Below are 27,343 nucleotides of genomic sequence, written 5' to 3'. Positions count from 1 at the left end.
GATAGATGTTTTGACCCATGGAACAGAACAGGCCAGTAAGAAAGATGCCTGGAAAGACTTGGCAGTATAGAAGATAAAGACTGAATTACTGCTAGCAGGATGTTGAGAGAGCTTGTTATTCATATGAAAAAGAAAAATTTTAATTCTCAAAATTGGGAATAGTGGTATGCCCCTATGACACCAGTCCTTGGGAGGTGGAGATAGGAGCCAGCCTTGGCTATGTAGCAACTTTGAGTATAGCCAGGGCTATATAAAACTCCAAGAAAACAACAACAAAAATTAATTCTCCATATATTAAGTTTTTAAATATGAAAGCCAAAAATTTTTAAGCTTTTAGATGAAAATATAAAATATTATTTTTTAAATTTCAGGAGAAGAAAATATTTACCACACAAAATGCGTATGCCATGAAAGAAAATATGACTAGTCAGTCATATGGAGTTAACCACATGAAATCAGAGAATAAAGAAATAAACCCAAGTAGAGAATACTTCTATATTACAAATGACAGCAAAGCAAAAACAAGTAAGAACCAGTCCAGAGAGACGGCTCAGTGGATAATGGTGCTTGGTGTCAAACCTGAAAACCTGAGTTCAATCCTAGGAACCCTAGCTGTCCTCTGAATGCCACACAAAGACCACGGCACAAAAACACATGTACATATATATATACTACAAATAAAGACAGATATTAAAGGAAGGATGAGCCACCTAATATGAGTAACATGAGTGAAAGACACGAGCAACTACTTCACAGTTGAAAAACGATGCTTAAATACATAATATTAACATATATGCAAATATATTTTATCAAATGTGTAAATAGCAAATACAGTCACAAATAATGGTACGCCATTCACACCTACCACAGGTCTGATCCTATTAAACTTTTAGACAAAAACACAAAGCAAGGAAAGCATGTTATCTGGAGAGCACAAACTGGTACAAGCACAATGGATATATACTGGGTACTAAATTAAGAGCTAAAGATACACATATACACATCTCTATGACCCAGCTATTCATGACTAAGGTTGTGCCCTAGAAAAGCTCACTAAGGTGTAAGGAGGCCAGGTGTGGCGGCAGCATGTTTTAATCCTAGCATTTGGGTGGGGTAGCCAGAAGGATCAGGAGTTCAAGATCATCTCTAGCTATACAAAATGAGATCAAAGCCTGCCTGGGCTACATAACAACTGTTATTTATTTATTTATTTATTGAAAAAAAAAAGTGTATAAGGAAACATGAAAAGATTCTTGAGGCAATGAAAATAACTTTAATGCTTATTTATTAAGAGGGGAACGACAGTAATGTAATGTAAAGTCATCCAATAGTATGGCAGTGAAAATGAACTGCTGTGGTAGAAAGTAAATTTAGACATTGAGAATCTGTTTTGTTTTATATGTATATATATGTATACACATACACAATTTATACATACATATATACACATGTATTTAGACATTAGAATGCAATCTATGCAAAGTATAGAAAATTAACAAATATAATAAATATAGTTCTGGATAAACATAAGCAGCAGAAATAATATATGTACACATACATGCATACACATATGACATATGTATAGGATATATGTTACACACACACACACACACACACACACACATATCGGGATAAACACCACAATCAGGGCAGTGGTTATTGTTGAGGAGAGATGGAGAAAATGAGAATGGAAAGGATATAAACAATTATGTCTATAATGTTTTAATTATCATCTGCTTATTAAATGTATCATCTCCTAGTCTGAAAACATTCTAAGGCACCAAAGAGCTCCTATTCAGAGTCACACCACTATCTGATTTCCTGAAATGTACAAGTGAAACAAAAAGTGAAACAGCACCGACCATCTGACTTACCATTTTCTAACCACAAGCCTAAATCTTCAGAGTTCATTACTAAGAGTAAAGGGAAGGAAAAAGGAAGGGCTTCAGGCTGCAGCTGGGATCCTAAGATAAGCATCCAGCAGGCCTCCATGTAAGAGAAATAGGAGAGTGATTCCTACTGCTAAGTAAAATGCACCTTTTGTGTTTTGCTCTTTAAGACAAAAAAACACTTTATAACAATGTCATCATAGGGAAATTGAGCTTCTGCTACACAACCTAAGTTGTATAGAACTGGTACAGGTCACCCCAGGGCCCAGAACTCTCCCTCCCAGTACTGGTGCCCCTTTATTAGTTGTTGCTGGCTCTCAAGCATCAAATACGGACTTCCTGTTCCCCCCTTTTGAGCCCTGGATACTTGGAACTGTTATGAGGCTTTGGCAAAAAAAAAAAGTACAAAGTCAGGAAAACACAAAAAAGAGTCAGCCATGACTTCTCAAATCTTAACAGCTGTAAAATTTCTCAGATTTTCTACATCTTACATAAAGCAATAGTTCAGAAATGAATCCTGTGGAACTGTGAGTCAATGAAGATTATGACAGTTAAAACTAAGGCTCAGAAGATAGCCAGCTATCTCCATACCTATAAACCCAAAACTAGGAAGCTGAGGCAGAAGGACTGCTAGTTGGAGGCCAGCATGTGTTACAAGGTTATAAGCCAGTATGAGCAAGACTATTGTCTCTAAAAAAGTGATGGGGTTTAGCTCAATTGACAGAATGCTTGCCAGCATACATGAAGCCTTAAATTCAATCCCCAGTGCCACATAACCCAGGAAATTATTTATGCCTGCTATCTCACCAGTAGGGAAACAGAGGCAGAAGGATCAGAAGTTCAAAGTCAACTGCATCTATACAGTGACGTGAAGGCTAGACTGGAAAACACAAGACCCTAGATCAAAATAAACACAATCCTCCAAAAACCTTCAAACTTAATCTTAGGTTTGGAGAAAGGTTTAGGGTAAGTGCTTTTGAATACTGATATCTTAGCTTATTCTAAATTAATTTTCTTTTTTTAGATTAATTTATTTATTATGAATAGTGTTCTGCCTGCATGTCTGCCTGCAGGCCAGAAGAGGGCACCAGATCTCATTATGGATGGTTGTGAGTCACCATGTGGTGGCTGGGAACCGAACTCAGGATCTCTGGAAAAGCAGCCAGAGCTCTTAACTGCTGAGCCATCTCTCCAGTCCCTTAATTCTCTTCTTAATGTGAGTTTACACACACACACACGCACGCACGCACGCACGCACGCACGCACGCACGCACGCACGCACGCACGCACGCACGCACGCACGCACGCGCGCACGCGCGCACGCGCGCACGCACGCGCGCACACACACACACACACACATATATCTTGTGCAGCATATGCATGTGGCACTCACAAAGGCCAGAAGAGGGCACTGGAACTGGAGCTGGAGCTACACAGTTGTGAGACAACATGTGGCTGCTGGTAACAGAACCTGGGTCCCTCTAAAGAGCAGAAAACGCTCCTGACCATTGAGACACCTCTCCAGTCCTATTCTACATTTTTTGTTTTGTTGGTTTTTCGAGATATGGTTTCTCTGTGTAGTACTGGCTGTCCTAGAACTCTCTCTGTAGACCAAGCTGGTCTCAAACTCAGATATCCACCTGCCTCTGCCTCCCCCTGGTTGTTCCCACACACACACAGTGCTGCCACTAAAGGTGTATACCACCACCACCTAGCTAAGTGTTTTTTGTTCGTTTTGTGACTTTTTATATTCTGAATATTAATCTCTTGTTGGATCAATAGCTGGCAGATTTCCTCCTATCCTATAAGCTACCTTTTTTAGGTTTTGGGTTTTTTTGTTGTTGTTGTTGTTGGTTTTTCAACTCAAGGTTTCTCTGTGTTGTTCTGGAACTCACTCTGTAGAACAAGCTGTCCTGGTAATCACTTTCCTTACTATGCAGAAGCATTTACAAAATGCAACCCCATTTTGAACCAAAAGTTTTTTAAGGGCAAAGAAGAGCTCTATGAATCCACTCTGAATGAAGGTGCTGCCACCTTGTAACTTCAATCTGGAAATAGGCATAGACGGGGAAGGAAAGACACTACTACTTGTGATCCTCAAATGGGCATCATTAGGTCCACTGCCATCTCATGACCCAGAAAGCTGACATTCTGCCTCGATATGGCTCCCAGTGCTCTGACCCCAGGCCTGTTTCACCATCCTTTTACACTGCAATAGGATTTGAACTGATTTAAAATGTCAAGGCTCCAATCTCATTGTTCATGCTGCTGCATCCATTCACTAGCCCAGGTTTCTCTGTTCTGTTCTGCTGTCCTGCATTTTGAATTCAGAGCTTGGTGTCAGCAAGGAAAGCACCAGAGCTGTCATGTAGCAGCCTTTGGCTATGTTCTACCAAGGGATGTATCATCCACAACCTACTCACATCCCTCCCCCAACAGCTACCAAAAATTCCCCTGGTGAGAAATGCTATTATAAGAAGGGGTGGCTGCTTTGTGACTCACACTGTTTCATTAAAAAGATTTTTTCCCCCAAACAAATTTCAGTAAAGAAATCCAAAGGTTTTCCAAAGCCACAGCAAAATAGAACAGCTCATAATAGTATTTTTCATAGGTCTGCCACTTCACTGGAGATTCCTATACCCAAACACAGGAGACGTTTATATTCACTTGGCTTTTTGTGTTGCATTTGGTCTTCAGGTTGAGAGAACCGGTAGGAAACTGATTAAAGTCGGCTAATATAACTGGGATTGTTGGATGTTAAGATAGAAGGCAGCTAGCTTTCAAGGGAGCCCTCACCACAGGTCTTTAAGACTTACCTACAGCTCTCCAGGGCATCTGATTACAATGGTATAGAAGTTTCAACCATATCTGACCAGAGTTGGGCAAATCCAATATTGATGATTTACATGGGTACTTGGAGACAGTTGTTATGGTAGTGACTGGCGTTTTAGAAAACCTTATCTAGCTTAAATGGTATATCCTTGAGGGTGTAAATAGAGAGAATAAACAATATTTCAAAAAAACAAATTTGTTAGTGTGGAATCCCAAGGGTTCCTTTATGTTCTTGTAGAATTTCCAGCCCTTAGGGGAGTATCAGGATAATGAATCTCTTCTCTAAAGGAAAAGGGTCTCTGGAGATGGAAACAATCGAAAATGCCTCCAAAGAGCTCAAAATGCCTCCAAATAACTCAGAAATGTGGGCAAAATGACCACACAGACTTGGGGTCATGGGATTTTCTAGCTCTGTCCAAAATCATCTGAGTAATTCTGCCTCTCCCACATACTAAGAAATCACCTTTGACCTTAGAAGATATTGCATAACATACAATATGGAAGTGAGTAATTTTAGAACAGCTGTTTGTGAAGTATGTTTTAATCATTTTATAGAGGGAAGGGTACTACAAACAAGAGGTTTGGGTTCATATTATGAGTCTAACTCACCAAGACCAAGATGGCAAAGCACACACATGCACACCGTGACATCTTCAACACAAGTCGACTTTCAGAAATTAAGGCATTATCCAACAGCCAGTTGTCAAAATTTCTCAATAAAATAAAAAGAAAAAGTTATCTCAACACTGACCTTTTAAATTCTTCATTTTGTTACAAACCTTTGTAAGAAAGGTTTATTAGTTATTCTTGGGGAATAACAGTCACTGTTGTTGGTTATCATACAAGACTTTAGTAAATTACTGAAAACAGCATTAACAAGGATAAAACAAAAAACAAAACAAAACCCCAACCTGATTCAAAAATAGAGAGAGGAGGGGATGAAAAGAAGATCCAGCAGTTAAGAGCACATGGTGCTCTTCCAAAGGACCCATCATCAATTCCCAGAACCCATATGGCAGCTCACAACCTTCTATAACTCCAGTTCTGGGAGACTGGAATCCAAGGGTAGCAAGCACAAATGTGGTGTGTGTGTGTGTGTGTGTGTGTGTGTGTGTGTGTGTGTGTGTGTATGTGTGTGTAGGCAAAACACCCATACAAATGAAATTTAAAAAAAAAGTTAAATAGGCAAATGGCATAAATACTTATTTCCATAATGATACATGAATGGCTAGGGAAAAAAAAAAAACAAAACATTTATCAATCATCATGACAGAAATGTAAACTACAACATATCACACTCGTTAGGTTAGGTTAGCTATTATCAAAAAAAAAAAAAAAAAAAGCCAGAGCACTCAGCACTCAGGAGACAGAGGCAGGTAGATTTCTGTGAGTGTAAGCCAGCAGGCTCTACACAGTGAATTACAGAACACCAGCAATACAGCAAGACCTGAGAGAAAGAGAAAGAGGGACAGTGGTTCTGAAACAAAGGGACTGGAGACATAGCTCAATTTGGTAGTGTTTGCCTTCAATGTATGATGTCATGTTCAATCACCAGCACCAAACAAACCAGGCAGGTAATTCTAGTACTCAGGAGGTGGGGTCAGGGAGTCAGATGCTCACATTTATCTTCAGCTACACAGTGACTTTATCAGCTTGAACTATGTGAGACACTATCTAAAGAAAATAGAAAATAGAATCTAGCAATTTTACTCCTAGGTATATATGAAAAAATTGGGAATATGGCTCAGTGGTGTAGAGCCTAGAACCATCCCCATCACTAGAATGGTGTAAAATTAGGATCTCCAGTTTATACATTCACAGCAGTATTATCTACAACAACATGGAAGCAATTCATGTGTCAGTGACAGATGCATAAGAGAAGCAAAATGTGGTATACATTCTATATTATACTCTTTGTCACACACATTGTATGGCACATGTTCAACCCCCAAAAGGGAAGAAAATCCTGACAGGAGATGCAACAACATAGATGAAGGTTAAGAGCATTATGCTAAGTTAAATAAGATAGTCACAAGACAAATACTTTACAATTAGTTACATGCAGTTCTTACTGCACCATTCAACTATACACTTAAAAATGATGAAGATGAGCTGGGTTGTGGTGGCACACCTTTAATCTCAGCACTTAGAGTCAGAGGCAGTTGGGTCTCTATGAGTTCAAGGCCAGTCTGGTCTACAGAGTGAGTTCCAGAACAGCTAGGGCTGTTGCACAGAGAAACCCTGTCTTGAACCCCCCAAAGGGTGAAGATAGTAAATTTTATTATATGTATTTTACCACAGTAAAAAGCAATGGGAGGGGGGGCACTGAAGTATCAGTGCTGTGGAGCTCAGAAAGCTGCACTTACCAGACCAAGGGGTAAATAAATTTCCTTAACAAAGATTTAAAAAGTGGCCAATCATGCTTCTAGAAAAAATGTTCAGTGACCAAAAAATAAAGGTATGACAAAGATACTGAAAGTCCAAGAATAAACATGACAATTTTGAAAAATAGTCCTTCTTGAGATGTTCTCATTAAGACAGAGAGCCCCCTTATACTAGGTCACACGAGACATTTCTTAATCTTCTAGAAACATAAAGATCACCTGCCTAGCCCAGAAACAGGGTTTAGAAAAAAATGAATAGTCACTGGAGTTCAGAAGAAACACCTTTGTAAATGCCTCAACATACCTAAGTGTTTAAGCAACACAGAACTGATCAAGAAGACAGAACCTAAAACCACAAGAACAGACTCTTAAAAAGGAAGAAAATGGGCCAGGCGTAGGTGGTGCACACCTTTAATCCCAGCACTCGGGAGGCAGAGGCAGGTGGATCTCTGTGAGTTCGAGGCCAGCCTGGTCTCCAGAGGGAGTGCCAGGATAGGCTCCAAAGCTACATAGAGAAACCCTGTCTCAAAAAACCAAAAAAAAAAAAAAAAAAAAAAAAAAGGAAGAAATCGAAGGTTCTTTTCCCCCAAGACAGGGTTTCTCTGTATAGCTTTATGGACCAGGCTGGCCTTAAACCCAGAGATCCACCTGCCTCTCTGCCTCCCCGAGTGCTGGAATTAAAGCATGTACCACCACCACCTGGCTAAGAATGTTAATCTTTAAGATGTTCCTGGCACCAACAAAAGCTCCTGATATATGGCAGGTACTCAATAATTATCAATTGACTAAATGAATGTGTTAGTGCAATCAGTTTCTACACAGACGGCAGTCTCCTGCTTTGAGACAATAAGGGAGGGATGCAGGGAAACTTTGGTGTCATGATTTGTCCTAGATCTTGACCTCTGTAGCTGTCAGGCTGGGCCTGAATGTGAGAGGCCACAGCTCAGTAGGCCCTTCAGTGGTACCAATAGCCAAAGGCAGCTGGGCCTTCTACTATGAAAAACGACACACACACACACACACACACACACACACACACACACACACACACACACACACACACACACGATGCTACAATTACTATCTGTTCTGAGCCACTCAGTTCTCAAGACCATGGCAGATTGGCTTAGGCCTTTATGTAGGAGACAAATGCTTAGTTCCAAGTGAAGAAAAAATTATGAAGAATGATCTTGTTGGAGGAAAAAATTAAAAAAAAAAAAAACCACTGGGATCCTATCTAGAAAATATCTAGTTTAGAAGTATCAAAAACAATGCTAATGAATGCAACAACAAAAAAAAAAGCACCAAGTTTTTTTCAGAAGGAAAAACTAAATCCATGACAGAGCTGAATAGATGCTACACTAACTATACTCTCAGACTCTGTTAGACATTCCCCTCAGCTCTAAGGAATTCTGGGATTGGGGTTCAGTCATCTGCATTGTTATGAGGCTCCAAGGAGAATACCAGGCACAGTAAAATTTAAGAATACTCTGGAGCTATTCACAGTTATCGGGAGAGCTCTTGTTTGTATGTGTTTTATTCTTATTCTATGTCCAAGAGTGCAATATAAATTCTTATCATGCCTCACCTCACCTGGAGTTAGAGAGATAACATTACACTGTGACTTCACCCTTCTGCTTGCATTCCAAGACTGATGAAGCCAGGGAGATCTCCAGTAAATTGACATCAGCCCAGAAGCTGTACCAGGTGCTGATTTAAGATGACACTGGGTTCCTTATTAACTTCCCACTTGACCACTCAGTGCTGAACCTGGTTCTTATAAGAACACAAGGCTGGGGATTACAAACTGGAGGTCTCTGATAAATCCCCTCTAGTACTTAAGTCTAAAATGTGAAGATTTTAAGAACCAGTCAGGAGGTGGTGGTGCATGCCTTTAATCCCAGCAATCTGGGAGGCAGAGGCAAGCAGATATCTGAGTTCAAGGTCAGCCTGGTCTACAGAGTGAGTTCCAGGACAGCCAAGGCTAAACAGAGAAACCCTGCTCTGAAAAACCAAAAGGAGGGGAGGGGATTGCTAAGAAGCAACCATTTGATTTAGACTGGGCCACAGCAAGGCTTAGGGGGGAAAATGAATAAAAATTATATTAATCCATCATTCCAGAGACTAAGGTTAGGATTCAGGTTTGGAGCGAACTTCAAGATTTGAGTACCACAATCTCACAGACCCATTATGGTTAACCTAACTTAAGGCTTAATAAGAGCAGGACCAATATCCCATTTAAGTCAACACTGATTCTCTATGAGGTTTTTCCCACAAAATTTGAAAGTATCACAAGTTTTTACTTTATTTGTGTGCATGTATATATGTGTATATGGACATGTGGAGGTCAGAGACAGCTTATCAAAGTTGGTTCTCTCCTTCCACAATGTGGGTCCTGGGGATTGACTCAGATCATCAGCTTGGTGGCAGGTGCCCTTATCTGCTGCGCACCTTGCTGGCTATAACTGGGTATTCTAAAACTTGAGTTCAGTGCCCATTGACTTGGATGACGTATCATCACATTTGTAAAATACACAACATGTTCCTTCTCAAGAATGGAGCTAGCACTCTTTCTTTGATTAAGGATGCTCTGGCTTACAGTATTACTTGTGCATAGTTGGTGATGAGTCTGTTTAATATAAAAATACACACATCCATAAAGCAACCATGTTAAAAATTTAACCTTTTAGATCTCCTGAGGAATAAATTAAGACTCTTAGGTAATTATCTTTGCCTGAAGGAAGCATGGAAATTAAGTCCCTCACAGTAATAGAAAGCTAAAAATTCTGCATTAAAAACAAAGTCTTCTGGGGCTGGAGAGATGGCTCAGAGGTTAAGAACACTGAATGCTCTTCCAGGGGACCTGAGTTCAATTCCCAGCAACCACATGGTGGCTCATGACCATCTATAATGACATCTGGTGCCCTCTTCTGGTGTGCAGATATACATGGAAGCAGAATGTTATATACATAATAAATAAATAAAATCTTAAAACAAAGTCTTGATTAAGACTAGAACTTTCTTGCAAATCTGGGCAGGGGATGGATCTAGCTCTTTAGAGACCACAGAATGTTTTTTTTTTTTTTTCCTTCTTCAGAAAGCTCACAAAGGCCTATTACCTCCAGCATACTTACAAGTGAGACACAAAGAGGCTTTCTGATCCACTCCAATAGAGTTGGCAAGTGTCCCTCATGATTTAAGAATAGAAAAAAATTAAACCTTTTGAAAATCCTAGTGTGGCAGCAAAATAGAACTCAGAAGATACCCTGCTAGCATATTCAAACGCTGAGCAAAGTCACTCTCTCTCAGTCCCAGTTGATGATTCGGTGAGAATACAGAACAGATTTGGACTTTTTGAATATACACATACATACACATACATAGAAACCAGACCAAACCCCTCAATAGCCAGCCATTTTACAGCAGAACTCAGAAAACAGCAACATTCCCTGACATGATAGCTACTTCATATTTTCTCTCCACATTTGGAAACCCCTATTCTAAGGTTAACAAAACTACTACAAAAAAGAATGACTGCCAGAGTAGCATCAGAAAACCAAAAGCTACAGTATCACCTCAGAACAAAACCAGCAGTTGAACAGTGAAAGGAAAGGGCTATAACTGCTTATCAAAGGTAGTTTTCCTCCATAGTATTTATGGGAGAATTGCATGTAGGTCAGACTACAGATAGCACCAGCCTCCATCTGGGGCCTATGTTCTCATACTTATAGACCTCTCTACCCATCAAGTTCTAAGGGGACAGAGAAGGCACAGGACAATAGCACTGTCTCCAAGATACCACCATGTTCCATTTGGATTTCCTTTGGGGTGTGTGTGTGTGTGTGTGTGTGTGTGTGTGTGTGTGTGTGTGTGTGTGTGTACTGTCACCAAAACCCTCAACAATGACTCTGCAGGGGGACAGACACCTGCAGATGAACATATAATAAACCAAGAACTACATGACTCATCCACTCAAGGTTATAGGTCAGGTACTTTATCATGCGCCTAGCCTTCGCACTTACTGTCCAGTAAGTTTCCAGGATACTACCTTCCTTGAGTTACAGATGAGAGAAGCCAGAGTGATGTCTTAGAGCACAGTTGACATAAGCCTTTAACTGAAACAACTCAGAAGGTGAAAGCAAAAGGATTAATAGCTCAAAGCAACCTGTATTATGTAAGTTTGAGGCCAGTCAGGGTCACATAAAGGCCCTGTCTCAAAACAAACAAATTAATAATCACACACACAAAGCACTAAATAAAAAGAGCCAGGATTCTGGCACTGTCAAGCTACCACTACAGTCCTACCTCTGCTACTTACCAGTTAGCTGCCAGGGTTCTTTACCTCCCCTGAAAACTGGGAGCAGAGTTAAAGTGATAAATGAGATGATGGACATAAACCATTCATCTTTTTTTTATTTGGCAAATACCTGTGCCAGGCACAGTGTAACCTTACAGCAGTGATCAAGAGATAGTTCTGGTCTCACAGAGCTGAGAACTTAGTCAAACTACAAGAAAAATAAGTAAGCAGATAAATAAATGTTTATAAAATGTGCTAAAAAAAATTAAGATTACCACAAATGATTGAAAACAATCACAGGAAGGGCCAGATGTTAAGAGTGGCCTCTGAGGAGAAATTTCTGTTGAGCCCTAACGGGTCCATAGGAGCTATCTATGTGAAGAATGGAAGAACAAACATTTCTGTCATAAAGACCTCAAGATCTACAAGGGTCACAGCATGAGGAAGGCACAGGAACATGGAAGACAAATGCAACTGCAGTATATCCTCTCATAGGGTTTTGGAGAACAACCATTACAAGCTGCCACCACTGAGGATTACCACATCTATTTTTAAAATGACAAAGACGAGCCTAGAGAAAGGTGCTGTGTCTTGTCCAAGGTCAAAGCTACTCAGAAGAGGACCTAAGGCTGGAACCCCTTGGCATTCTACTTCCAGACATAGCATAAGCCTGAAGCTTTGACTTATTTCACTAATGACAGCTTTCTGTGCTGAGAGGAGTCCCCAAAGCATCTTGAAAACACAAGTAATAAAACTATATCAATTTCCAGACATCTGGTCAATCAAGCACTGAAAGTCCTACCGGTGGAATCTTACCACACAAGAGCAAAAGCTGCTCAGACCTGACTCAAAGGCTCCAAAGTGGAAACGGCTTCTCTTCTTGCAGCCGTGAACAAGAGAGAAAAGGATGCCCCAGAAAATTCCATGGCCTGTTCCAGGAGACAGAACCACTGATGCAAATGAGAACTCACCTCAAGTGAACAGCACAGGAAGAACTAATTACTCTATTTGTACAAAAGAACGAATCCCTCAATCTGCCCGGTACAGCCACCCCAGCAAAAGGCATCTGGGAATTCATGGTGGCAGTTTGAGGTGAACTGCAGGATGCCCTGGGCATTCAATAGGCTCAAAGTCTTGTAAAAGGACAGGATGATCCTATATACTAAAATAAATAAAAACAAATACTAAAAATAAGTAAATAAATGTGTTACCTATAATGTTAATAAGGGCCGGACACACACACTGAAAGGATTAATATCTCCAACTTTTCTTGTCTTCCCATTGTTCAGTGGTGTTCCTAATCTCAGGCCTGAATGGGGGGGGTGGGGGAGACTCTAAGGCTTCATGGCTGAAGTGTGAGATTTCAGAATTCAGTTATAAGTTCATAATTTTATCAGGGGATCTGGCAGTGGAACAAGGATAAGAGAAGTTTCTAGTAAGAGACAGACTTCAGGAATCTTACCCAAAAGGTAACTCCTTTTCTCACTCCTCCATACAAGCCTTTATAAAATGAGCTGTTGGCTACACTAAAAATTCTGTGATTTTAGAGAACGGATTTACACTGTTTTCAGTTTTAATGACAGTTTATTTACAAACGTAATCACAGAAGTCTCACAAACACAGTTGACTCCTTCTGGATTCAACTATCTAGAAGGATTATTAATTCCAAGATGCCTAACGCAGAACAAATGCCTAAAGGGTACCGCAGGCAGACATGCCTTGTATCTGATTTCCAACAGTTTAATTAAAGTCAGAGCGGCTCTAAACTATTCACTATCCTATGGAATTGATCGAAAGAAAGAAAAAAAAAGAGACCCAAAAATCCTACTCGGTTTTGAAATAGCTACAAAAGTAATCCCACAGGTAAACCTTCCATAATGTACCCTAAGGATATGAGAAAGCTTTCTCCTACACAGTGACTAAAATTTCCCAACTCACCCAAAGGAATTTGAATATGTAACTTCTTCACTTCAACTGCTAATTAACAAAGAGTAGTCCCACACCCCTTTTGACCAATTTTCCAGAAGCCTGTCCTGCCTTCTCAGGACAGCCAAGCAGACAGACCTGTTTTCCTCTAGAAGAGCCTGCCAGGCCTTTTTTGCCCTACCAGCCGAGCCTGGGAAATCCCCCTCCAGCCTTTTCCTGGCCTGTCACCAGAAGTGCACAGAATGAATTCATCCAGATTTTTTCAACCTTCCTCTTCCCCAGTCATGTGCCAACTGCTGGGCAATAATACCCCACCTTGCCGGTGCTCTGTTTTAGAAAAAAAAAAAAAAAAAGATGCAGATTCACCGGGAAAGCAAGCACTTAGCATGGAGTAGGAGAAAAAAGATGGAGGGATGTGAGAGTCAATGAGCCAAGTCTACTGAATGCAGCATGAGAGACCAGACTCCTGGTCCTGCAAATCCAAGGAGGGAGGCTTTCCATACAGCAGACCACACCTGTCTAAGGCAGCCTCCTGCTCCATTTTAATCAATTTATACCCAGCTGGGTGGAAAAACCAGCCTCCTCCCTTTCCTAGCAAGGGTAGGAACCCTAGTCCAAGAACCACCTGCCCCCTAGTTTTATTTCTCACTCTTTGTTTAGGAGACACTAGCTCCCTAACCAGACAGGTAGGCACCATGCTACAGAGGCAGAAATGAAGAGTCCAAACTGTAAGCCAGACAAGAAGACCTCTTTTCTGAGGATCATGATGCTAATAAACGGACTTCAATGGGCAGGTTTCACTCTGCCATCCACAAGTGAACACATGTCTGCAGTCCTAAAACGCCCGGCTCCGCAGCCTGGTAGACAGCTTTTTCCCTAGCCAGTAGTTATCCCACTTGATCCTATTCATCCTCTGGCACAGAAGGAATCACAAGGGAAAGGCAGGAGTTAGCTTCATACCCATAGCTTAGCACACTAAGAGGTTTGGGGCGCCCCGGCGCGTCCTCCCTTGCACTCCACCCTTCAAGGCCTCAGACGCCCGCGGACTCACCACTGTGCGAGCTGAACCACCTGGGTGCGATGTGCAGAGGTAGAGCATCCGCCAGCGAGGCTCGGGAGCCCAGGTACAGCATCCCGTCTCTATGGTGACCGCCGCCTGTCTCCTGGTAACCATTGCCGTGAGCATAGGTGGAGTCCGACGTGGACTCTCCGCCGCCCGGCGCCCTCTCTGAGTCGCCGGTCCCGCGGGAGGCGGTGGTGTAGAGGCCAAAGGGCACCCCTCCGGCCGTGCTGGGGTCCATGCCCATGCCCGCCACCGAGCTGACCGAGCGGCTGCGCAGCCCCATAGCCCCGCCGCCTGTCCGGTAGTGCCCAAAGTGGGGCGCTCCTCCCGGCGGGGGCACGGCGCTGTCATCGGTAGAGACCCCCGGGAAGGGGCCCCGAGAGCGGGCCGCCGTGCTCTGCTTGCCCCCCATGCTAGCCCGGGCCCCGGTGGGGCGGGAACCTGGAGGCCGAAACCCTCCCCCACTACTCAGAAGCCGGTGGAGGGCTGGGCAAACATAAAGGGGGGGAGGTTAAAAAAGAGCCCCGAGGGGAGAAAATGAAAAAGAGAGAGAGAAAAAAACCCTCAGAAAATCCGCGAGGCGGAAAAAACAAGCGAGCGGGGACCCCAAACTAAGAATTTCAAACAGTCCAAGCCGAATGCATGTTCTCCTTAAGGTCCGAAGACGCGCGGTCCGGAGCGGGCGCCGCGCGCCACAGGCCGCCCCCGGGCTCGAGAGCCTGAGGAGCCGCAGCGAAGGGAGGGAGGCGCCGGAGGAGGCCGCCCGCCCGCCCGCCCGCAGCAGGAAGCGGCGGAGGCTCGGGGCGCCGCGCGCGTCCCCGGTCTCAGGACTCGACGACCGGGGCCGACGGCCCGGACTTCTCCAGGCCTCGGGAGGGCTCGCGGCGGTGGGGAAGCCAGGCGGAGCTCTGGAAGCCGCGGTCGCGTGGCGTCGCGCTCCGGCTCCAGCCGCCGCCGGCCCCGCCAGCCAGCCGCACCGCCCCGTTCAGTCCCGGGCTGCGCTCGCCGGCGCTCCTCGCCGCCGTGGAGACAATGGAGGGCGGCAGAGCGCACGCGCGGCCCGCGCCCCCCCCCCCCCGCCGGGTTAACCCTTTCGCCGCCCCTGCGGCGCGGCGGAGCGCTGCGGCCCTGGAGGTCCCCACCCACCCGCCGCCTGCGCCCCTGGCGGTCCGGGGACCAGCGAGCTCCAGCCGCCGGGTGTCTGCGACAGAGGCCAGACTTCTTCCGGAACAAGCACGGCTAGAGTCGAATCACTATATTCAAGAAGAGTCCTTGCGTGGGGGAGGGGCGGCGACGGTTCTAGTGGGTGGGAAGGAAACTAGAAAGAAAGAAAACCAACTAATCCGTCTACCTGGGTTTGAGGGTCATTGGGCGAGCTCCCCTCCCGCCACAAACCTGCCCTCACAGCACCCTCTGGTGGATGGTGCTGTGGTTTGCTGGTTCCCATCCAAGGACCCCAACCAACGTCAGGAAGTTTAACATTTTGGGGGGAGTTAGCTTGGACCCAAACATCAGGAGTCTTAACATTTGGGGTTAGCTATTAGGAGGCACATAGGAATCCAGGTTTTGCTGACAGATCGAAACCAACTATTTGGGTCTAAGGAAACAAGTCGATTCTTTAGGCTAGAATGTAATCCCGAAAAATCAATAGGTGGATAAAAAGCATGGAAATAGAACAATGCAGCTAAAAAGTGGTTTTAGAAACTCCTTGTCCAAGGCCGATTCCTGTTGTGTTTACCATGTATTTTGACATAGAGCCACAAGGCAAGGACACCGTGAGTACTCAATAAATATTTGTTGACCAAATTTCACTTTGCAACAGAGAATCACCTTTCCAGTTCAGTCCCAGTCTTTCTCATATATTCATGATCGCTTATTCATTGAACAAATAATTTTTCAAGTGCTGAGGGCTGGATGTGAGCATCACCTAGTCCCTAGACTTACTTCCTCTGTCACTTTGTCAGAGTATGCCAGGTGCTTCCAAAAATGGAGTGTGGAGGAAGGTGGACTTGGAGAGAGATAGGCTAATAGACCTTCTTTTCCAGTGTGGCTAGCCTGGAAGGCCACAAGAAGATGGCTATTTTCAGGCATAGAGTATTTGGGGTGAACAAAAAGCCCTGAACAAAGACGTTGAGAGTTTAATAAGAGAAACTAGTACAAGAAATATTGGGGCTGTGGAGCATGCCTTTTTAATCCCAGCACTCAGGAGGCAGAGGCAGGGGGATCTCTATGAATTCAAGGCCAGCCTGATCTACAGAGCAAGTTCCAGGACAGCTTCCAAAGCTACACAGAGAAATCTTGTTTTGAAAAACCAAGTGTGTGTGTGTGTGTGTGTGTGTGTGTGTGTGTGTGTGTGTGTGTGTTTGTATACATATATAGTTATCCCCCCAACTCAGATGCTGGAGAGTGAAGCTAGGGCTTCATGTATGCTGGATATGTACTCTATCTAAGCTATGCCCAATCACTTAATAAAATAGTATCTGAGAAGTTCCAGGCACTCTCCTAGATTCTAGGATATAGGATCAACAAGAAAGGAGAAGTTCCCTTTCTCATAAACCTCAAAACAACCATTTTGCACCCACTTGAATGACTATACGCAAAGAAAGATGGTAACAGCTACTGAGAAAGAAGAGGAGAGATCAGACCCTCATAACCTTCCTGTTGGAAACATTAGTTGATTGCTTTAGCAGATCCTCAAAAAGATTAGAGCTGGAAAACAGGCATGGTGGTACATGCCTTTAGTCTCAACACTTGGGTGGCAGAGGCAGGTGGATTTCTGTGAGTACAAGACCAGCCTGGTCTACAAAGCAAGTTCCAGGTCAGCCAGTGCTACACAGACAAACCCTGTCTTAAAAAAAAAAAAATTAGCTCTTGGTATGATGGACACACATCTTCAATCCCAGCACTAGGGAGACAGAGACAGGAGGCTGACTGTGAGCTTAAGTCCAGTCTGGTCTACATAGTGAATTTCAGGTCAGCCAAAACTACACAATAAGTTCCTATCTCAAAAAACAAAATAAAAAGATACAATATGACCTAGCCATTCCATTATTAAGTATATATTTTTTCCTTTTTATTTTTTTGGTTTTCATGACAGGGATTGTCTGGGTAGGTCTGGCTGTCCTAAAACCACTTATGTAGACTAGGCTGGCCTCGAACTCAGAGATTCATCTGCCTTCCTGCTGGGATCAAAGGTATGTACCACTACACCTGGCTTTTAGGTATATTTCTAAGGAAATGAAACAAACATCCACAAAAGAACTTATATAGGAATGTGCATAGCCTCATTACTTGGTTTTGTGTGTGTGTGTGTGTGTGTGTGTGTGTGTGTGTCTGTTTTTGTGTGGAGAAGCATCTGGAAACCAGAAGTGGATATAGGATGTCTGCCACAATCACTTCTCTGCCTTGTTTGTTGAAATAGGTTCTTTACCCACCCAGAAGCTCACTAATTGGCTAGACTCCTTAGCAAGTAAGCTCAAGTGGTCCTTCTATTCCTACCTCTGCAGCACTGGGATTAGAGATGCACACAGTTGTGCCTGTCTTTTTCGGTGGGGATCCTACTAGGTATGGTAAGTGCTTTACTGACTGAACTATCTCTTCAGGCCTAGTTTTGTTTTGTATTTTGGAGACCAGGTATTACATAGCCCAGGCTAGCACTTTATTCCCTGTGTAGACAAGAATGACCTTGAATTTCTGATGCTCATTCCTCTACTTCCCAAGTACTAGGATTACTGGCTTGTACCACCACAACAGGCTGCAGCATTATTGGAAATAACCAAAGTGGAAACAACTCAAAATATTCATCAACAGATTAAAGCAATAATGGTGTCTATACAATGAACTGATACTCTATCATAAAAAGGAATACAGTAGATGCTACAACAATAATGAATGTTGTACCTTGAAAACGCAATGGTAGATAGAAGTCATTCATTTAATAACTGCATTATTGTATGGTCGTATGACCATATGTACATGAAATGTCCAGAGTAGACTAATCCATCGAGGTAGATTAGGGTCACTAGGGCCTGAAAGGAAGGATGAAGAGTGACTATTAGTGGGTTTCTTTTTGAAGTGATGAAAATGTTCTGGAATTAGAGTTGTGAATATATATCTCACAAGAATATATCCTTGTGAGTATACAAAAACAAAACAAAACATTGAATCACACATTTGTGAAGATCAGTTTCATGTTACATAAAGTTTACTATAATACTATATATCTGGACTGAGGACCTAGATCAGTGGTAGAGTGCCTGCCTGGTGTCTTAGTTAAGATTTCTATTGCTGCAAAGAGTCACCATGACCAAGGCAACTCTTATAAAAGAAAAAACTCTTATCATCATGGCAGAAAGTATGGCAGCATGCGGGCAGACATGGTACTGGAGAAGATGCTGAGAATCCTCATGCTTGATCACATAGCATGAAAAGTACTACGTGCCACTGAGCCTGGGCTTAAGCAACTGAGACTCAAGCCCTCCTCCACAGTGACGCACTTCCTCCAACAAGGCCACACCTCCTAATAGCGCCACTGCCTCCTTAAGGACTAAGCACTTGAACACAGGAGTCTATGGGGGCCACACCTATTCAAACCTCCACACCTAGCACGTGTATGCAGGGCTTTGGGTTCAATCCTAAGCACTCCAGAAGGGGATCTCAGAAGAGAGAGTTGAAACAAGGATGATCTAGAACTTCTGATTTTCCTGATTCTACTTCCCAAGTGCTAGCATTACAGGTTTATCCTTGATGATGCAATAAAGATCACTCTAGAACAGTACTTGGCATGCACTGTCAGAAACATTTGCTATATGAATGACTATGTGTCATGAGATAGAAAGCACAGCGCTGATTAAAAGACAGGTGACCAGAAGAAGGGCAAAGACTCTAAGTGGAGATGTGAGAGATGGGTTGAGAGGCTGAGAATGTAGCTCAGTTGGTAGAGTACTTACCCAGTATGCGCAGAGTACTGGGTTCAATCCCTAGTATTAGATAAACTGGGCATGGTAGTGTATACCTATAATCTCAGCACATGCAAAGTAGAAGATCAAAGTTCTTCGTCATCCTCAGCTTTCAAGTAAATTTTCCATGTATTTTTCTCCAACCATGCCTTGAGGAGCTATCCCAAAGCTTGAAGAAATTGAGAAAATTGAACGTATCCCCTTTTAAATTAAAACAAGTTCCCTCTTCCTCAACTAAATATCTATGTGCTTTCAGCACATACATAAAGATATTTATGTATATCCACATATGTAAATTGGAGAGCTACATGAAGCAGCATAGTGGGGTCCCCTTGGGAGAGAGACAGTGGCAGCCAGGGCATTATGAGTTACAGAATAGTGAAAAACATTGTCCACATAATATGCATTTTAGTATTTTTGTCAATCTGCCATGTAAATTTTTTATTTAAACTTTTTTAGATTTATATGTGTAAATGTTTTGCCTGTGTATATATATAATTGCACCACATACATGCTGTGCCCACAGAGGTCAGAAGAGGGAGTCAGATCTCCAGGAACTGGCTGGGAACCACCATGGTGTGGGGCTGGGAACTGAACTCAGGTCCTCTGATAGAGCAATGAGTGCTCGTAACCACTGAGATATCTCTCCAGCACCTTGTTTTTATTTATGAAACAGAATCTCACTGTGTAGTCCCCTAGGCTAGATTTGAATTCTTGATCTTCCTACCTCTGCCTTCTGAATGCCAAGGTTATGGATGGGTGTTTACTGCCATGCTCACTGTGCCATGTAAATGTAGGTGGATAGATAGATGAATACATGCCACATGTACACTAAAAGGTCCCATAGCCAGTAAGAATAGAACTGAGCTTCTGTGTTTTAAAGTGAATATGCTTATCATGAAATCTCCAGATGACAGTTTTGTTTGCTCTGTATGCTTTTAAACAAAATGACAAAGATTAGGACTGCTTCACGCTATATTTCTTTTTGCAAATGAGCCATTTGGCCTGTAGTTTTATATTATGTCTTAATGTTTATTAAAAGGCTGCTGCTCATAGGCTTGCCACCCAAACAGCTGAGTGGAGTCCCTTCTTTCTGGAACATACTTGTGCTGAGCTTTGGTGCCCTTCTCAGACACAGCCCTTGTCACTACCGTGTACATGTACCCAAATGACAATTTTCTCTTGGAAGTTATATTACAATGTGGAGCTGGGGTTCAAGAGTTGAGTCTCCCCTTTACTTGGCAGTAATTCATGACTTTGCAACAAGCAGGCATACACCCAGTCCTAAAGTCTTAGAGGAGTTCCATGTTGTCATTTGTTGCATCAAGAGTCCAGTGTGAGGGGCTGGTGCGATGGCTCCATAGGTAAGGCATTTGCCATGCCACAATGAGGAAAGTGTGAAAGAAGAGTTTGCATCCTCAGTACCCATGTAAATGCCAGGTAGGCATACAACCTCCTGCAATTCAAGTACATGGAAGGTGGAGACAGGTGATCCCTAGAGCAAGCTGGCTAGCTAGTCTAACCAAAATGGCAAGCTCTGGGTGCCAGTGAGAGAACCTAGTTCAATACATAAGGTGGAGAGTGGTGGAAAATGACACTTGGTGTAACCTCTCCTCTGGCCTCCAATGCGTATGTGCACATGCACTCCCATACATGTGTGCTTGTACTCACTGAACATGTAGACACACACATTCACAACTACACCCACATACAGTTCAGTGTGACACATGACTGCAGTCCTAGCTACTTGAGAGGTTGAGATAGGCAAATTGGGAGTTTAAGACCTACCTGGATTACAGGATGAGTTTAAGGGTAGCATGGGTAATTAAGCAAGAACCTGCCTCAAAAAAAAAAAAAGTGGGGAGAAAGTATAGCTCAGTGGTCAGGCACTGGTGTAGCTCAGGGCACTGGGCTGGATTCCTAGCACCATGGAGGGAAAAGGTTAATGGGTCTGGGGAAGGCAGCAAACCCTTTCCTATGTGTTCAGATGCTGTGAGTTGGGACAAGAGACAAATGGAGTCTCAGAACCTAGCAATATTCCGTGACCCCCTAAAATAACAGCAGAGTCCCTATTTTGAGTTGGACCTCTACCCGTAAAAAGAAGAAAAGACTTTTATTTTATTTTATGTTTATATGATGGTGCCAGGGTAGATCAGAACAGGGTGTGGGATCCTCTGGAGCTACAGTTATAGGCAGTTGTGAGCTGCCTAGCATGGATTGGTGGGAACTAAACCTGGGTCCTCTTGGAAGAGCAATGAGAGCTCCTAACCACTAGCCATTGCTACAGGCCCTTGACTTCTACCTTCCGTTTTTCTGTTTTATCTTTATGTTCTTACTGCTTATGAGTGAGCTGCTTCATGGCAATGTTTCATGCAGAAAGGTTAATGAATATTGATTGGCCCACCTTCTATAATAGTCAGGAGAAAGCTGATAAAATAGGTGTTGCAAAAGTCCACTGCAAATGTAAAAACGCAGGCAACTTTGCTGCAAAGCCTGTTTCAAATATCTTAGGAAGCATGCAAGAAGTCTGGGGCTTGTACAGTTCAAACAATAAGAGATAGATTGTCAGGGCCAGCTCCTGGATCACAATGGGAAACTTCTCTCTGTTTTGATGAGTCAGAGGATGGGAGGGCCTCCCACCGCTTTGAGGGAGCCCCAGCATTTCCACTGGGAAAGACAAAAGTCTTCCACTGAGAAACATTCTCTTGACCCCTCAGAGCTCTGTTATGTTTTTACTCTTTTGCTGGAAAAGAGAAAACTTGAGCAGAAAAACAAGCAACCAAATACGCAAAGCCAGAAGGCTAAGCATGTGAACACATCCTCAAATATTTGCTGATTGATAAAGAGAGGAAGATTACTAGTGGGTCTCAGAGCAAGGGTCCAGGGTTTCCAGGTGTAAAAGGGTTCAGTGGTGGTGGTGGTGAGCAGTGAGCTACCTCCACATCCTGCAGAAGAGGAAACAGGAGACTAGAAAGAGAAGGGATTGTTTTATATAATGCTGGTGGGAATGTAAACTAGTCCAGTCAGTATGGAAATCAGATTCGCAGTATTGCGGTTCCTCAAAACACCAAAAATAGATCTACCATGTGATCCAGCTATACCACTCCTGACTATTTACCAAAAAAATTCCATGTCAGTCTGTCACATAGGTACCAGCACACCAGTGTTTACTGCAGCTCTATTCACAGTAGCTAATTACAGAACCAATCTACCTTTAACTTTTTTTTTACATTTGTACTTATTTTTTTTTTTTTTGTGTGTGTGTGTGTGTGTGTGTGTGGTGTCTGTGGGTTCAGGTGTCAAGGAAGGTCAAAGGCACTTGGGTGCTAAGAACCAAATATGGATGCTGTGTAAGAGCAGTGTGTGCTCTTAACCACTAAGCCACCTCTCTAGCACCCAGTGAAAAAGAAAAACACAGCTGTGTTGAAATTTCATGTCTAGCTGCTGCTAAAAGCCAGCTGAGGTCCTGGATTTCTAGGTTTCCTGTGTATCTTGCTTTTCTTTGGCTTGGCTAATTAAGTGACCTTCTGGAAAGACACGAAGGTAAGAGCCCTGTTGTGTGGTCAGTACATTGGGGTTTAGGTGACAAGGATAGCCAATGTTCCCCAGTCTCTGCCACAGACAGGATATTCACCCTTACTCTCAGATGTGCAAGCAGCTAGAGAGTCTTTGATTTTGCTTCAGAGTCCTCAGTCTTTGATGGCAGAGTCATGACATGACTTTGTGGGTGGGACACAGTGGGGGTGGAAGATGTTAAAGAAGGGCCCGAGGAGGCAATTGGGAAGACACAGATGCTTCGTCTCCATAATTCTTTCTAAGTGAAAGGAAGAAAGCATTGAGGATGGGAGCACCAAAGATCTCGGTTACAAAGTACTTTCTGTGCTCAAAGCACGAGACGTGCAGCATTTGAGAACTGGAAGCCAGGCGTGGTAGCACAAACCTGTTATCCTGGCACTTGAGAGGTGGAGGCAGGAGAATTAGATCAGAATCATTTGAGCTACAGTGAGTTCTGGACCAGCCTAGTCTACAGGGGAACCTGACTTTTAAAAAGGAAGGAGTGGGAGATCTGGAGAAATGTGAGCAAAGGAGCTGAGAGTTGGGGAAGTACTGCAGAAAAGCTCAGACAAGGGTGATCCAGCACATTACTAAGCTACACATGGACAGAGCTTTCTAATATCTTAATCTCTATCCATCCCCCAAAACAAATTTAAACATGCAAGCAGAGCCTTTCCTAACTAGTTCGTTACCTTTGCTGGCTTTAAGTTCCCCTACACCCTGTCATGCTCTCTTAAGTATCAGCCATACCTGACTGGAAATCACTCAACCAACAGAGTTATAAACTATTTACTGCTTCCAGCTAATAGGCAAGCAAGAATACATCATGTTAACTAACATTCTCATTAATTCTGATGTGCTTTCATGAACAGACATACAAAATTTTATTTTCCCAGGGTGTGGTGAAACATGCCTAGAATCCCAGTTCTTAGGAGGCTGAGGAAGGAGGATCACTATTTTGAGGCTAGACTGGTCTTTATCTTTAGAGCAGTCTTGGTCCTTTGTGATAGAGAACTGGGTATGGGAGGGCACTGGGTGACAGAAGAAAGGCCATTAGAGGAAGGTAGGAGTAGAGACTAGAATAGTCTCTTGTTTGGGGATAGGTCTCACTATGATATAGAGGCTGGTACAACTCCTGATTTCAAGTGATCTTCATTTTTATTTATTGTTATTATTTTTGAGGCAGGATTTCATTCTGTATCCCTGGCTGTCCTAAAACTCAGTATGTAGACCAGGCTGACCTTGAACTCACAGAGATCCACTAGCCTCTGCTTCCTGTGTGCTGGGATTAAAGTCATGTGCCACCTTGCCTGAAATTTTTAAAAGATTTTTTTTATTATGTGTATGTGTGTGTATGCCACATATATGCAGGTACTCATTAAGGCCAGAAGAAGGCATCAGATCCCTTAGGGCTGAAGTCACATGCTGCTGTGAGCAGCTCCACTTGGGTGTTGGGAAATGAATTCCAGACCTCTGAAAGAGCAGCAAGTGCTTTAACCAATGACCCACCTCTCCGTCCCCCTAATGATCCTGTTTTGATAGTGTACCCTGAGTCCTGGGATTACTAGAACTTGACATTACAATTCACCCCAGAAGTTTTTATGTAATATAGAAGAAGGCATCAGGTTTCTTCCATCTATTGTTTTGAGGCAGGGTCTCTCTCTAAACCCAGAGCTCATGGTTTCTCAGCTAGGATGAATTCCAGTAATCCTCCTGTCCTGTCTCTACCCAATTAGGATCTAGTGTTACAGTTGCACACTAGAGCCTAGATTTGTTATATATTCCTGAGATCCAAATTCTGGTCCTGATGATTTCAAAGCAAGTGTTCTTAATCACTGAGCCATCTCTCTCTAGTAGTTTTTGTTTTTATTCTTTTAAAGAGCTTCAATGTGTGAGAGAAACATGATAGGTGGATGGGAAAGACAGAATTCAGAAAAATACTTGGTTTTCTCCTAGACGTACAGAATTCCACAGATATAGAGAGATGGTTCATTGGTATACTGCTCTTGCAGAGGATCTGAGGATCATACCAAGCACTCATACCAAGAGGATCACCAAGTACCTGTAACTCTAGCTCCAGGGGATCTGATGTTCTCTTCTGGCATTCTTATCTGGGGTACATTACCAACCCCCCACCCCCCCCCAAACCTACACACACTCCTTCCAACACACACACACACACACACACACACACACACACACACACATACACACACACACTCCTTCCTACACACACACAAATAAAAATAAATAAAATAAATATTTTAAAAAAGAATCACACACAAAGGGCTTGAACAGTTTTGAAGTTTCTTTTGGTTGCACAGAAGGTCCTTCCAACCTACAAAGTTCTCTGGGATCATGACTACTTACCTGCTGCTTGCATTCATTCAGAGCAAATATTCATGGAGCAGTCGGTATATGCAGTAACAAGCAGGACCCAACAAAATGGACCAGGCTCCTGTTCTGAAGCTTGGAAACATTAAATAAATAATTACTGAATTAAAAAAGCAATGTGTACTTTGAAGTATAGTGCCACAACAGAGTTAAACTGGGGGACAGCCTTACATCTTTGGAACACAATTCATTCTTCACACTTCAAGGGTTCTTTGTTCACACTTACTTTTATTTTATTTTTTTGTTTTGTTTTCTAAGACAGGGTTTCTCTTTATAGCTCTGGCTGGCCTGGAATTCACTCTGTAGACCAAGCTGGCATAAACTCAGAGATCTGCCTGCCTCTGCTTCCCAAGTGCTGGGATTAAAGGTGTGCCCCATACTACCAGGCACTTTGTTTACATTCTTAATGAAGTACTTTTCTTTTTGATAGTGTGCCCTATCAAAATCTTAATATACTGAAACACTCAAATGTTACCTTCAAGGTACCATTTCAGGTCCCCAATTTAGGTTATTCCATCCTGACAAATTGCTTGCAAGTCTATTATAATATGCAATTCATTCTGCCAAGTATTCATCTACTGTGTAGGGACCAATTGTTCCAGTTTTTTGGTGCTGAAGGGTTTTCTGGGATGCAAGAGTTTTTGTTGATTATAGTGCTAAAACCTGGACTGTTCCAGGCAGACAACAATGAGATGATGGTCACCCTAACCTACAGAAAAGTTTGTCTTCTCTTTGAAACCAGCATTCTAGGGGTAAAGGAGCCCACGCCTTCTCTCCATTCATACAATTGACTTGCACACAGAAATACTGGTAATAAGGCCTAGAGAGATGGCTCAGGAGTTAAGAGCACTGGCTGTTCTTCCAGAGGACCCAGGATCAATTCCCAGCAACCATACAACAGCTTGCAATTGTCTGTAACTCCAAGACCTGATACCCTCATACAGAAAGACATGCAGGCAAAACACCAATGCACATAAAATAAAAATAAAAAAGAAGTACTGGTAACAGTAAGAATAATAGTTTATACTTGAGCCTTTGCAACATGCCAGGCTCTGTGCTTGGAATTTTACAACAGCTAAATAAGACAAGGCATTTCCACTAAAGTTGAGAAAGCAATGCTAAGACAGTTAACGTTGGATTTCAAAAGTGGGATTGAAGAAGTCAACTATTACCTCTTATGCTAAACCTCTTGACTATTTTTTATTTCACCCTCAAAAATTATTTAAGATTCCAACAAACATATGTGTGGATTAATGTTTTGATAGTGAGTAACTATTAGAAATTAAAGTTGTGAATAAAAAAATTACAGTTAAATAGCAACTCTCATTAACACTAATTACATATCTTTTCTCTGTGCAACCCTGACTGCCCTGGAACTCTGCTCTGTAGAACCAGGCTGGCCTCAAACTCAGAGATTCGCCTGCCTCTGCTTCCCCTGCCTCTGCTTCCCCGAGTGCTGAGACTAAAGGAGTGCACCACCACCGGCCGGCTTAATTACACATCTTAAATGAAGAAAACCACAAAACAAACAAACAAACAAAAGTCCTAGAGCTACACTTTCCCAAACTAAAACGATGTTGTCTAAAAGAGTGGCAAGTCATTTAACATTCGGCTTAAGTCACCTCTCTGGGTACATCCCTCTATTGGTTATGTACTACACAGTAAAAAGAACTCTACCGCACACTGGTGAGAAGAAGTGAAAGTAACGTGTTAGTAGGGTTATGGAATTGTTTTTACCTTTGGGGACTTGCCTCCCCACCCCCAAAGTGTCGCGGGGATACCCTCAGGAGCTTCTAAACACTTAAGAGGCGCGGTGGAACAGCACGAAACAATAAAATGTGCCCTTAGATTTCTCAAACCCTTGATGACAGGCATCGGAAGAGGTGTGGTACGGATGTCGGTTTTGTTTATAGGCTGTGTGTAGGAGAATACAGGAACATCAACCAACCAGCAAGAAGACAGAACAACTGGCATCTGCCCTCTAACCTCCGGCTCTTCCCGGGTCACCGACGCTGTGCGAACCCTGAACTACAATTCCCGACCGA

At 42.9% G+C, this 27,343-nt stretch overlaps 2 protein-coding genes and 1 long non-coding RNA gene across 7 annotated transcripts in view; 1 reads left to right on the top strand and 2 right to left on the bottom strand.

The window, feature by feature from the left end:
- LOC100770289 (E3 ubiquitin-protein ligase ZNRF1) overlaps positions 1–15,125 on the bottom strand; it is a 98,528-nt gene extending 83,403 nt beyond the window's left edge. For 2 of the 4 annotated variants that reach the window (XM_027406041.2, XM_027406042.2), the window contains exon 1: positions 14,380–15,124. In XM_027406041.2, coding sequence (XP_027261842.1) covers positions 14,380–14,803 — 424 coding nt within the window. In that variant the 5' untranslated portion in view covers positions 14,804–15,124. Of the gene's footprint in view, positions 1–14,379 lie in introns of all 4 variants that reach the window. The other 2 variants (XM_027406044.2, XM_027406043.2) reach the window with 2 other exon arrangements.
- On the top strand, positions 14,802–15,634 carry LOC113834684 (serine/arginine repetitive matrix protein 1-like). The gene is made up of 2 exons (XM_027406099.1): positions 14,802–14,865; positions 15,048–15,634. Exons 1-2 carry the CDS (start codon positions 14,802–14,804, stop codon positions 15,632–15,634), a joined length of 651 nt encoding a protein of 216 aa, XP_027261900.1.
- Positions 15,635–18,092: 2,458 nt separating this feature from the next.
- On the bottom strand, positions 18,093–27,237 carry LOC107979755. 2 transcript variants are annotated; one of them, XR_003483420.2, is made up of 3 exons: positions 27,036–27,237; positions 25,275–25,373; positions 18,093–18,419 (listed from the first exon to the last, which is right to left on the bottom strand). It is a non-coding gene; the product is annotated as an uncharacterized LOC107979755 (long non-coding RNA). The 2 variants fall into 2 exon arrangements; XR_004769281.1 differs by lacking the exon at positions 18,093–18,419 and having other exon boundaries at positions 25,200–25,373.
- Positions 27,238–27,343: the final 106 nt, after the last annotated feature.

Source organism: Cricetulus griseus, chromosome 3, assembly GCF_003668045.3.
Source record: "Cricetulus griseus strain 17A/GY chromosome 3, alternate assembly CriGri-PICRH-1.0, whole genome shotgun sequence".
In the NCBI taxonomy this organism is placed as follows: Eukaryota; Metazoa; Chordata; class Mammalia; order Rodentia; family Cricetidae; genus Cricetulus; species Cricetulus griseus.
The sequence above is the reverse complement of the archived record's forward strand: the minus strand, read 5'-3'. Positions and strand labels throughout refer to the sequence as shown.